This window comes from Myxocyprinus asiaticus, chromosome 21 (genome assembly GCF_019703515.2).
Source record: "Myxocyprinus asiaticus isolate MX2 ecotype Aquarium Trade chromosome 21, UBuf_Myxa_2, whole genome shotgun sequence".
NCBI lineage: Eukaryota > Metazoa > Chordata > Actinopteri > Cypriniformes > Catostomidae > Myxocyprinus > Myxocyprinus asiaticus.
Genome location: NC_059364.1, coordinates 19745594 through 19759676, shown reverse-complemented (window position 1 = coordinate 19759676; position 14083 = coordinate 19745594). Strand labels below are relative to the sequence as shown.

The following is a 14083-nucleotide window of genomic DNA, read 5'->3' as shown; positions in this document are numbered from 1 at the left end:
AGTTGCCATGTATTCTGAGGAAATTAACATTTTGAACAGCAACATATAAGTTTAAAATGTTTTATTATATTATAGTAGATGTTTCAACAGTGGGCGTTTTTTTTTTTTTTTTTTTTTTTTGGAGGGCTCTTGCAAGAGCGACATGGATTTATATTTTCCCTGACTGCTGCCTGGATAGGCCTGGCAGGTGGCATTTAGAGGGTGGGGATATTCTCATTCTACAGACCATTTATTGGAGAATATTTTTGTATACACCCCCGATTGCAGGATGAGTCTTCAGCATTTTTAGTTTTCCCAAATATGAAAGACTGTACATTTAAAAAACACACAGTATCTGCTAAAATGTAATTTTGTTTACTACAATATAAATGGCTAAATATAAATTAAGCATTCATGGGGTCTTTAAAACAATGTATTTAAATTGGTAGTGTATTCATTGTGCTTAATTGTGTTTATCTAATTCTTCACAGGAGCTTTGAGGAGATGGAGGCTCAGATCTCGCAGGGAAAATCACCTGTGCTGCCACCACGTGGCACTCGTGAGCCCATGGCCTCAGAGAAAAGCAGAAAGAGGGAGAGTCGAGCACAGAGCAATGAGAGAGATGGAGCGGTAAGTGCAAACCAATCAAACACTGAAACATAGGTCAATACCATTGTAAAGAGTGCATTTATTTCATTACCTCAGATGTGGAGTATATACTGTACAGTCTTGGACAGGTGTAACACATTTGTGAAGATGGAGCAATTCTTTTTTTTAAATTTACATTGCATTGCATTTACAGTCAAACTACATTTTCATTTTCAGTCTAAATAGGGAGGCCAGATGATTCTTATGCTTTCCGTACAGCTTATATTACATGACATAAGATGTCTTGACAAAAATCATCATTGCATAATATTAATTCATAGACCTCAAAAAGCCATTGTAGAAGTGTTATGATGCACTAGGCTAAATAAGAGCTTGCTTTGCCTCACTGACACCCAGACACCTCCCACTCCTCGTGTCCCTCTCCTGCTCTCTGTCCCACTACAGTCCGTTGTCCAGGGCCCCATGGACACCTCAGATCTGCCCCTCTTAGACAGGGTGTCTGATTCAACTTCCCCTCTCAGCTACCTGGAGCCTGACCTGGCAGAGACCAACCCCGCTGCCTTCGCACAAAAACTGCAGGTGTGTAGAGAGAAGCCTGCTTGCCAACTATCTATTCTCCTCAGGACATGTGCTGCAATGTGTGACTGTTTGTGAGTGTGTGTATATCTTCCCTCAGCTGTGTTTTACTGTGTGTTTGTTTGTCCCCCAGTTGTTTTTTATGTACCTTGTTTGCCTTTTTGTTTTGTCTCTCATTTTCTTTGTTCAAGGTTGTTTTGTCTTCTTACTGTATGTTGGGGTCAGAAGATGTTTACTCTCAGTCTCAAATTACATGTCCATAAACTGCCCACAGTCCATTCAGTGTCCGTCTAATGCATATCGCACACAAATCTGGAAAGCTCTTTCTCAATCTAGCAAGCTCAAATCCGATTGTCTGTCTTTATGCAACTTCCGGGAGTAAGGGCACACACATTTTTTTATATAAGTCTGCCTGAAAACCGAGTCATGTCCACAAGGTACCAGGATGATACAATGAGCATTTTTGAGGAAGTACTAATTGCTGTATATGTCTGACATTTAGTAGCAAGTAAACTAGATATCCATGAACAGAACTGTATATTCTGCTGGGTTACCTGAGTTAGGACTGTGAAATAATCAGTACTCATATGTATTTATTAGTACTTTTGGATGGAGAGAAATTATGCCAATGGACTACTGCCCCATTATTTGCATAAATTGCATAAAATCAGTCTGTTATTACGGTTTAATCTATTTTAGATAAACCCTGCCCTAAATGACACATTAAAACAAAATGGACTATGATTTGTCGCTTTACATGTCGGTGAGATGGTCTGTTTCTAGCTAAGTGAGCGTCTCTTGGCCAGAATAAGCTGCAATGTGGACCAGACTTTATGCAGTTAGTCAAAACATTAGTCAGGCTATGCAAAACTACTAGAACTTTAAAGGCCAAAGTATACTTTAGTTTTCTGCATGCCAATACATCTTGTGTATCTTTTCTAAACATGCGGACAATCTGCGTCTTTGCGCATCGTCACCACAGTACAGCAGTCATAGTTTGCGTGTGCAGAATACGTCCGAATGGCTTGCCCTGAAAAGAGCTTACATTGAAAGGCTTAACACTTCACCGTGGATGAGACAGAACAGCATGCAGAAAAATTAAGTATACCCCTAGTAATAAAAATCTTGAGAAGGATGGATGGATCTGACCTCATTCATAACTTTCATAGTGAAATGTTTGAGTGTCTGTCTGTGTGTATGTACGTTTTTTCCCCTCAGGTTTAGTATTTGAGTGGGGGCAGTTTAACTCTAACCCTTCTTTTCCTCCTTGCCCCCTGCCCCCACTCCATGGGTCACTGCCCCTTTCCTTCCCTCCTCCTCTCCCCCATGACCCAGGAGGAGCTGGTGCTCGCAGCTCTGAGGATAGAGGCTCTACAGGTAGCCAAAAACATCTCTCAGAGCCCCTCTTTGTCCACTGTGTCCCCTCAGGTACTGCACTGAGCCAGCTCGCACCTGTGTGTGTGAGCGTGGGTGTGAGAGAGTATTAGCATGTGTGTGTGATATCCCCATCTGAACTTAGCCACCTGACTGCACCTTTAGGATGAGTGTGAATACATACCCAACCCATAAACTACCTCACCATACTGTGGATGTGACATCTCACCCTCTGGTTCTCCCCATCTGATATCTCTAACTTGGCCCCTGCCCCCTGATTGGTGCTACTCTCTCCCAATCCAGCACCCTCTTGAGCAAGAGCGGTGTGTCTTCTCCCAAGGCTTTGTGACAATCCTGCATGTTTGCCTGGACATGAGATGCATAGAGACAAAGATCAATGTGACTTGGAACCCTACTTTAATAAAAAATATAGGGATAGTCCACTCAAAAATGAAAAATCTATTATCGTTTACTCGCCCTCATATTGTTCCCTTATGACCTTATTTTTCTGTGCAACACAAAAGGAGATATTAGGCAGAATGTTAGCCTTAGTCACCATTTACTTTCAAAGTGAATGGTAACTCTCTGTTCAACATCTCTTTTTGTGTTCTGCAGAAGAAAGAAAGTCATATGGGGTTGGAACAACATGAGGGTGAGAAATTTATGATAGAAATTAAATTTTGTTCTGTAGATATGTTGATACAGATCTGTAAATATACTGTTCTGATTATTTATTATTTTTCTAAGCAGAAAGTTAATAGTGTACGGTGCTATTTGTGGCATAATTCCTTGTCACATTCTTGCTGGTTCCTGATTTCGACTGCGATTTAATTTACATTAACTCATTGGAATACAATGGGCATACAAACCATGTGTATGCCTGTTCTGAGGCCGCTGGTGTGGCTTCATGTAAAGTTTAGCTCTGATCAGATCTGCTTTCAGTATGACCTTCAAACTTGTCATGTTGCAATATCTGACCACCACCTCAATTTCAGCATTTGTACAGGAAATGGAATGAACAGACTAATCGCCTGATCTCATATACACAAACATGCACACAACCCCTCTGACATCTCTCATATTTTCTTCCCGCTCCTTTCTCATTATGTTGTCTTGCACGCTTCCCAGTCTCACTTCAAGAAGCCCAGCCCACGCCGCTGGAATCTCAATGGTTCACACATGGCTAAAGTAAGATGAACAGAAAACAGTTCCTCTGTAGTCCAACTTTTATTTTATGCTAACCCCGGTGTCCCTGTACCACCATTAGTCTAAACCACCATAATCCGTATCCACTAGTGCCAAAATACAGTAGGCTTAGAAACAACAACATATAATTCTTCTCCTATTCTCTTTGTTCACTGTAAAACTAATTTTCATAATCAGTATTTTTGTCTTCTTTTTCATTAAAAGATGTCTAGGCATCCTTTAAACAAGATAATAATACTTATTTTCAGAGAATATATCTTTTAGGAATATATTTTCCTTATCCTATTGGCAAATTGATTTTTTTCTTCTTGTTTTTAGTATAAACCTCACAAATTTTATTAAAGTTATGCTAAAAAAAAAAAAAAAATTAAAGAAAAAATGTGTTTGCTGGTTTTTACTGAAAAACAAGTACAAAAATGTATTAAGAAACGTATTTTTTTTTACAGTGTTTCTTTAACTGTGAACTAAGATGTCATGAGTGCACTGCCTTTGTCCATTCTGAATTGATTTATTTACCAGGAACAACAAACTTTAACTCAAAATAGACTCTAAACTCAGGCAGTGAAAGGCAGTCACATCATACATCCTAACAATGCATAAACTCTCATGTTACAGACACATTTAATATGACTATGTACTTAACATTTTATACAAATCACAAATTTATTTTTGTACATTTCAGGTCTTGCACTTGTGACAAGATCATTCATCCATATCATAGTTAGATTTTGTTTCACAGTATGAATATCTTTGTACTTTAGAAGACTGCAGGCAAGTCTGCAGAGAAAGATATCAAACTCTGTCGCAGGATGTCCCGTATACCACAGGTACAGTTTCAGCCCCTGAATAACCTCGACTACATCTCCACAACAGATTTGAGCTATAGCCTTAATGTCTCAAAAGTATTTTTGGCATAGTACAGATAAATCTTAGGATTATGGAGTTCTTTTATATAGAAAAAGAGGGACATTTTATTATATGGCTGTATTATGAAGTAATGAGTTTTACTGATGACTATCCTGAATTGATTAAAAAAAAATTAAATATTCTAACTTACATTACTTGTTAAATCTCTCCCGAATTAGCCTTGCAGACACATTTCACATGCTTCCTTACCACATTCTCCATGACATATTCTTTCCTTACTCTTTTCATTAGTGATAAACCATCATTCATGCAAAAACTGTACATGTATAACTGCTCTAAAGAAGTCAGGGTTACATCCCACTGCTGTACTGAACTCTTTCAGATCAGCATATACATTTTTAAAGCGTTTCCTCCCATTTGCTTTTGAAAGTAGTTTCTCTGCAGTATTCCAGATCTTCTGCTGAATACTGTATGTTTATGTGTCTATGATTGGTGGTGATGATATACTGCAGATGCTGTCCTCTTGGACTGGATCACTATGGTGGCCCAGAGGTGCACAACACAACCAAATGGCAAAGCAAATTAAAGCTGAAAACACAACGGAAATAGGCCACTACACAACGCAATTTAGCCACAACACAACAGAAAAGCCACAGCACAACAGAAATAAGTCACAACTCATAGCAGTTAAGCCACAACCCAACAGAAAAGTCACAGCACAATGTTAATAAGCCACTACACAACACAATTAAGTGACAACACAACAGAAAAGCCACAGAACAACGGAAATATGGCACAACACAACACAATTAAGCCACAATCCAACAGAAAAGCCACAGCACAATGGTAATAAGCCACAACACAATTAAGCCACAACACAACAGTAAAACCACATCACAGCGGAAATAAGCCACAAGACATTGCAATTAAGCCACAACACAACAGAAAAGCCACAGCACAACAGAAATAAGCCACAACACATTGTAATTAAGCCACAACACAACAGTAAAGCCACAGCACAGTGGAAAGAAGCCAAATCACATTGCAATTAAATCACAGCACAACAGAAAAGCCACAGCACAATGTTAACAAGCCACAGCACAATTAAGTCACGACACAACAGAAAAGCCACAGAACATCGGAAATATGCCACAACACAACACAACACAGTTAAGCCACAACACAGCAAAAAATCCACAGCACAACACAGTTAAGCCACAATCCAACAGAACAGCCACAGCACAATGGTAATAAGCCACAACACAACACAGTTAAGCCACGACACAGCAGTCAAGCCACATCACAGCGGAAATAAGCAATAACACTGCAATTAAGCCACAACACAACAGAAATAAGCCACAAGACAATGCAATTAAGCCATAACACAACAGTAAAGCCACAGCACAGTGGAAATAAGCCACAATACATTGCAATTAAGCCACAACACAACAGAAAAGCCACAGCACAACGGAAATAAGCCACAACACATTGTAATTAAGCCACAACACAACAGTAAAGCCACAGCACAGTGGAAAGAAGCCAAATCACATTGCAATTAAATCACAGCACAACAGAAAAGCCACAGCACAATGTTAACAAGCCACAGCACAATTAAGTCACAACACAACAGAAAAGCCACAGAACATCGGAAATATGCCACAACACAACACAACACAGTTAAGCCACAACACAGCAAAAAATCCACAGCACAACACAGTTAAGCCACAATCCAACAGAACAGCCACAGCACAATGGTAATAAGCCACAACACAACACAGTTAAGCCACGACACAGCAGTCAAGCCACATCACAGCGGAAATAAGCAATAACACTGCAATTAAGCCACAACACAACAGAAATAAGCCACAGGACAATGCAATTAAGCCATAACACAACAGTAAAGCCACAGCACAGCGGAAATAAGCCACAATACATTGCAATTAAGCCACAACACAACAGAAAAGCCACAGCCCAACGGAAATAAGCCACAACACATTGTAATTAAGCCACAACACAACAGTAAAGCCACAGCACAGCGGAAAGAAGACAAATCACATTGCAATTAAGTCACAGCACAACAGAAAAGCCACAGCACAATGTTAACAAGCCACAGCACAATTAAGTCACGACACAACAGAAAAGCCACAGAACATCGGAAATATGACACAACACAACACAGTTAAGCCACAACACAGCAAAAAATCCACAGCACAACACAATTAAGCCACAATCCAACAGAACAGCCATAGCACAATGGTAATAAGCCACAACACAACACAGTTAAGCCACGACACAGCAGTCAAGCCACATCACAGTGGAAATAAGCAATAACACTTTGCAATTAAGCCATAACACAACAGAAATAAGCCACAAGACAATGCAATTAAGCCATAACACAACAGTAAAGCCACAGCACAGTGGAAATAAGCCACAATACATTGCAATTAAGCCACAACACAACAGAAAAACCACAGCACAACGGAAATAAGCTACAAGACAAAGCAATTAAGTCACAACACAACAGTAAAGCACAGCACAACAGGAATAAGCCACAACACATTGCAATTAAGCCATAACACAGCAGAAAAGCCACAACACAACAGTGAAGCCACAGCACAATGGAAAGAAGCCACAACACAAATAAATTAAGACATAGCACAATGAAATGAACTGAAAATCAATCTTTTTTTAAACACTGTATTATAATTCGAGTGGCAGTCTCATTCAATGTTTGCGAGATCATGAGGCTGCTTGGAAGAAGCATGCCACTGCAAGTCACTCACAAGAGAAGTTCCCTGGTCAGCACATCACAAGAGAAGTTCCCCGGTCAATGCGTAATGGGTTTCCATCATGTTTCCATAGTTTCTCTTTTCAGTTTGTATTAAAATGGTTTGCAATGGTGAAGATACCACATTGACCTGCGGTTGAGATAATTTACACCTTTAGTAGGTTTGAAATATACTGTGATCTTATCTGAGACCATAAGCCGAGACTCAGATCCAGACCAAGGCCACGATCAAGACTCCAACTCTAATGGATTACCCATCATTTCAAGAGGGTTGGATTTAAGCAAAATTGTTGTACTTCCTGTGCTTTGTACTATGGGTACCACTATGAACCAGGTGGTTCAGTAAATTGCATTAGCTGTAAATGCTTCTTTCAGACAAAACACTATATGATGGGCATTCTGTATTTGTACCCTAACAAATGGCCCCCTACCTTGTTTAAGAGCCAAACTCAATTAATCTCCTAATCCAGCTCTGATAGGAAGAATTAATCAGACCTCATCAGCAAGTGGGTTTAAAGGCTAAACATGATGATTATTGATTAATTACAATCCATCACTGGATAGAAAGAGGTCATCTGAATATGAATGCGATCTGTAAATGCATTCACAACAATTTTTTTACTCAAACTTTACAGATAGAATTTTAAGAAGACAGATATTACATTGATTAAGACCTATTTGTTTGTAATGGTAAAGAGAGCAGATATTCACAAAGCTTGTTTGTCTTTCCTTTAGGATATATGCAAATAGAGGCTTTCTTAAATTGTGCTTTATAGTGTTTTGAGTGTCTGGTTGCATTAACTACCCAGACAGATTCAATAGATTTTTTAATGTGTTCATTAGTATTTCGGAAATAAAGCTTTTGAATTGCACTATTAGATCATCAACTTTGCTCATTATTAGATCTCTAATAACTAATATAAAGAACACCTGTACTCCTGCAGGTCTCATCTGACATAACATTCCAGCTATATGCAGCGGGCCAGTCACATACTGAAATCTCATCTCTTAACGGCTGGAGGCTTTTGAATCCAAACTAAGAGCCTGATCTCCATCGCATTATGGCTTTGCTGAGTAGAACCTGTAGATGATGGGCTGCCTCCCTCAGAGATGTGTGGAATGAATGAATTTACAGAATTAAACTCACAGATTTTTAATGGTTTCTCCACAACTCTCTCCTTGGCAGCAGAGAGAAATGGCCTCACCTGGAGACAGTGGAGTTTCGAAGAGCTCTCTTTATTCTCAAACAGGATACAGTGAAGGGGAAAGCCCTCATCTGCCTCATGACATGGACCACTCGTTGGGCATCGCCCGAGAAGAGGTATATTCTTGACAACATTTTCAACATTACTTGATGCCATATTACAGAAATATGCTGCAGTCATCCTAGACATTTCATTTCACATTCTATTAAATTGAGCAATGGTTCCAAAAGTATAAGATTATTAGCTGGTCCACAAGGAATCGGTGTGCACAGAACTCCATTGAAATCTGTGTAGATTACCACAGAGTTGCACTGTCAATCATAAACAAAAGGTCTACACATCCCCCACTCCTTGCATGTTTGTGAATTCATTTAACACATTTTACTATGTTGAAGTCGCTTCTGATGAATTCACCTCAATGTTCCTGCAAAATCAGCGCAGAAAATCAGCAGATTTTGTCGGGCCTTATTATAAGACAACATATTATAAAATTTTATGTGCACAATGTAGAAAAAGAAAGGTTACAATAAAAAGTATAATTTTAGGTGTGTCCAAATATTGGTAAAAAAATAAATAAATGATTTAAAAAATAGCAATAAGTACAGGAAAATACATTATACAAAATGAAATATTTGTGAAGAGAAAAGTATAGATCTTAGCTGATATAACAGCACTAATTTTCCTACTCTGTGTATGTGACATGATTCTGGTCTCATCGACAGATTGTTGTCAAAGAGAAAGAAGTCCTGGAATGGAAGAGGAAGTACGAGGAGAGCAGACGGGAAGTGGAGGAGATGAGGTGTGTGTACTCTATGATGCATTGAGTGGTGGTGCTCATGCTTGTGTCTTACCCATCCTGTCCTCTCTATACTGTTAATACAGGTTGTGTGAGCACATCCTGAACAAATTAGGGCAGGTGCACGATCAAAAAAGGTTACAGTTCATGCAAAAAATTGAGACCGGCACACTGCTACATATGCTCCCATGCGATTTAATAGATTAAATTAAACAGCAAATAAACAGCTCTTTATGTAGCAGTGTGCTGGTCTCCTTCTCTCTATACTGTTCCCATCAATAAATGTTTCAAAAAGGCCAAAAAAAAAAAAAAAAAAAAAGAAAGGCACTATGTATTTCTGACATTGATGATGTTCCTTTGCTGATGTGCCACACACCATGCCGAGTTCACAAAACAGCTTACACATTAACCTCAGTCCACCTCTAAATCTGTTTATCTCTTTCCTACTGTTTTTTAAAAGACCAGCCCAAGCAGAAAACCAATTAAAGAGGGCTTTTAAGCATTAGAAGTGCCAGAGGTTGGGGCAGGAGGAGGGAGACAGTAGAGGGAATAGATAACTGTAGTTTTGATGGCAACAATTAGAAAACACAACATAGCGTGTTGAGTAACTGGCCTGTCACACACTGAAATGCCACTTTATTGTTGATTATAGTAGTTTTTGCCTCACAGTCTGCTGTTTTGCCATTTTTTGCTTCAGAATCTGCCCAGTGCACCATTAATCAAGAATGCAGATCTGTGTAATTCAAAAGAGAGTTGAGTGAAACAGGACACATTTTATTTTCAAGCTCCTTGGACAGGGGCAGAGTGAACAAGGCAGTCAGGAAGAATTGGGGATTACGGCCAGCTTGACTGTGCCTTGTTAGTGTCTATAAGAATGGAGCTTGCTTCATTAGCCTGATTGGGTTTAGGATAAGTAAGGCCTAAGAGTCTAAGGGAAGGCATGGCTAATCCATCCGCTTACTATGTTGGCAACCTGCTTTTCTCAAAGCATGCCATACTACCAACCTCTGCCACTGCCAGCCATTAGTGGCCAACTCCAGACACTCCCACATGCCATGACAAAATAAGTTCCCTGATCTTTAATGTAATCTCACTTATTAGGAAGTGTTTTAAGTCATTTTCACATTAGCATGGATCATCATCAATGCTATTAGCTCTGTGCCAAATCCTAGTAAGCTGCCTCACTGTCTACTGCCTACATAGGCAGCTGCCTTCCAAGGGAGCATCCTAAATGAAATGGAACCTTGTAAGTTACTGAAATCAGTAACAAATTTGCAGCAACTAGAATAGCAGTGGAATAGTGTAAGGGACACTTGACTTTAAATTATTTAAAAGAGACACGATGCTCTAATAAGCAAAAACACACATAGCACAGAAATATTGGGCAAATAATACATTTTTAATTACACAACTATTTTTATTGATACATTTCAGTATTGAATTAAATATACATGTATTTAACATTAATATTTGTTTCTCTTCATCCGCCATCTTATTTATTTGTATTTGATCTCTTCGCAATGCATTGTCGAATTGCCTTCATCCTAAAGGATACCCTACATGCAATGGTGTCTCAGAATTTGAATAAAAAGAGGTATCATTAGAAGACAGCATAATTAAGATACCTACCTTTTAGAACAGCCTTCACATTGGGAGTGCTCCTTTATAGGCACCTCACTAAGTTTTGGAACAGGTTAGAATTTGAATTCTTACTTGATTTGTGCTTTTGTTTTGTTTACAGGAGGATAGTTATGGAGTATGAGAAGACCATTGCAGAAATGATTGGTGAGTCTTGATTTCTAATTATGATTTCATCTTTTGTTGGTGATTTTTATTAGTTTGTTTATTTGTTTTGTAAACACTTTCAGGCACTTTTGATTCTACAGTATTTGTCTGCTGGTCTTCTTCTGCTACAACACTATAAATGAACATGCACAACCCTTCCCCAGTCACGCTACATCTACACACATATGCAATACGTTTTTGTTAATTTCTCATTTCATTGCAGACAAATCTTTCCTGCCTCCGGACCCAAACACTGGTCAGTTTAAAACACAAACCTTCATGTGTCCCTGTATATTCCGCTTGACTTGCCGCTTGACTTGGCGTGCATTCGCAACCTCAAAAAACTCACACGTTTCTGTTCAAACATGTCCCTTACACATGTACCTTACCAGGCCTCACCCACTGACAAGTTAATTTAATTTCTTTGCCTTTCAGTATTTACTATCATGTAAATACTTTAGGTTGTGTCCAGGTGTTGATGTTCGGTGTCTGGTTTAACCTTGTTGACATGCTTTCTTTCTTTGCATTGAAAATAAAACTTCCTGGAAACACTCCCTTTTTCATATCTTAAATTCCTCATGATAAGAAAAAAATATATATTTTACTTCCCAGCTGTATTATTCACTTTATTTTCATCTTTTTTGTAATTAATCCACACTTTGCATATTTTTTCCCCTTGATTCAGTTTATTTAATTCATTTTCTTGGCCAGTTGTCTGGCTTTCACCACCTTTTTAATTTAGTTTTCTTTCTTGCGACACTTTCATTCATTTAAGAAGTTCACCCATATTTGTGAGACGCTTCTCACATATGTTCTTCCCTGCTGGCTTGACTTAATGCAGTCCCTTCTTTCTGTTTTGCTCCCTACGTCCCCCATAAATATTTGATAAATCACTCAGGCATGCCTGGTAAGTAACAACGACTTTTCATTTTCTTTGTTTGTGTTGCATCCACAACATCTGATAGTGATAGGCAGGACAGGTTTCCTCTCTTTTGATAGTCTGATATTGTCTTTCATCTTTGCATCTGTTTTGCTCATCAGGTATTTTTGTAAACCTATTCTAAGATAATCTGTCTCATAATATGTCCACTTAAACCAATAAAGACAAAACAAATTCACCGCTGTCTGCTGTTTTAAGAAAAAAATTTAAAAATCACCTGCGTACTCATTCTTCCATAATCGGTCCTCTAAGTTTCTAAGTCTAAAAAATGGGACTTATAGTGCAGCAGGCTGCAGAGTAAGTCTTAAAAAAGGTCTTCTCATCTCTCATCCTTTGTCTCAGTGGTTTGCCCATCATTTAGTGTGTGTGTTGTCTGCATGTATCACAGGGATCCAGGGTTGAAATAAGGCCCGACATTTTCATGTCATTCTTGATAATGTACTGTAGATGTAGTAATGTAGAGTACACAGTTCTGAAGTACCCAGAGGACCATAAAACTAACCTTCTCTGCTATTGAATTCTGCTCCTTAGAACTGATTTGAACATCAGTTTGTGTGTATGTGAGTGTGTGTGCTTGTTTAATGTATAGTTGTGTTACTGGAATATGACCTTATAATACTTTCATGTATTTGTGTGTATGTCTCAGAGGGTGAACAGAGGCAGAAAACTCTGTCAGATCACACTATCCAGCAGTTGATTCTGGAGAAGGATCAGGCTTTGGCTGACCTCAACTCTGTGGAGAAATCTCTGGCTGATTTGTTCCGTCGCTACGAGAAGATGAAAGACATCTTGGAAGGCTTCCGCAAGGTGAGTCACTTACATGCACACTTTTACTTTTACACTACCAGTCAAAAGTCTCCACACACGACTGAATTTATGTTTCTCGTGGTCTTAAATCTTTTTTAATTTAAAGGCTTATGCTAAAATGCTTGAAATTAGTTTTCTAGACAAATATAAATAATACATGTATTTTATTAGATAGTTTTTTCAACAAGTGGTAAGCATACATGGAAACGCCTTCAATACTGTTTAAAAAGCACCACAAAGAGAATGCTTGGAGTGTGCAGAGTGGTAGTCTAGTCAAAGTTTGTCTACTGAGAAAGAACAAATTTATGATAGTTTTGATTTTTGGAAATTTTTTAATGAACATTTATTAATTCCCATACTTTTTGTTATTTCATTGTTTTGATGACTTGACTATTATTCTAAAATGTGTAAAATAGCAATAATAAAGAACTGGTTATGTAGGTTCAGTAATAATTACTACATTTCACCCCACTTTTTGTGTGTTGTAGTTAGGGATGGGATCCTCGAGTAATGATCGATCATGAAAACGATGATCGATGGTGATCATGCATGATGTGACTTTTCTCTTAATTTGAAATTCAGTGACAGTTACCTGACAACTAAACACAAATATGTCAAAGAGGGAGCTTATTTTTAATTTTGAGATTGATTAAGTTGTGATTTTGTGGGGTACACTGATTGTCAGAGACGTCTCATAGCAACCAAACTGATATATGACGCTGCAATTCTATCGTTACGATAATCAAAAGAGAGTGTAATTAACCATGTTTTGAACACCTGTCTCTGCAAAACGTTTGCTAAACACTTTTTATTATCATTTAATGTAAGAACTTTGACTCGTTAATGGATATTATTTAATAAAATTGAATGTTTGTCACTGACTGTAAACCTCCCAGCCCTGGGTGCCGACATGTTTGCATGATGTAACACACACCTGCATCTTGACGAAATGAGAGTTGAAGATTTCCGCATGAGTTTCTAAGTTAGAAACCCAACATAAAGTGTCATTCCGTTGTACTTCCCCAGTTGAAATGTGGATATTCCGAATCTCCGAGTTGAATGGGAGACACACAAACACACACACACACCAGGCTTGTGGCAGTGGACTCAGTGCACTGAAGTAGCGCATATAATGCAGGCGAGTGTTTCAA

At 38.5% G+C, this 14083-nt stretch overlaps 1 protein-coding gene across 8 annotated transcripts in view; it reads left to right on the top strand.

Moving 5' to 3' along the window:
• Positions 1-14083, top strand: part of LOC127411905 (transforming acidic coiled-coil-containing protein 2-like) — a 67283-nt gene that overhangs the window by 47855 nt on the left and 5345 nt on the right. For 2 of the 8 annotated variants that reach the window (XM_051647791.1, XM_051647783.1), the window contains exons 11-20: positions 471-609; positions 1033-1167; positions 2500-2592; positions 3667-3726; positions 4506-4571; positions 8586-8720; positions 9327-9403; positions 11142-11185; positions 11409-11441; positions 12772-12932. In XM_051647791.1, coding sequence (XP_051503751.1) covers positions 471-609; positions 1033-1167; positions 2500-2592; positions 3667-3726; positions 4506-4571; positions 8586-8720; positions 9327-9403; positions 11142-11185; positions 11409-11441; positions 12772-12932 — 943 coding nt within the window. The remainder of the gene's footprint in view (positions 1-470; positions 610-1032; positions 1168-2499; positions 2593-3666; positions 3727-4505; positions 4572-8585; positions 8721-9326; positions 9404-11141; positions 11186-11408; positions 11442-12771; positions 12933-14083) is intronic. The other 6 variants (XM_051647790.1, XM_051647787.1, XM_051647784.1 and 3 more) reach the window with 5 other exon arrangements.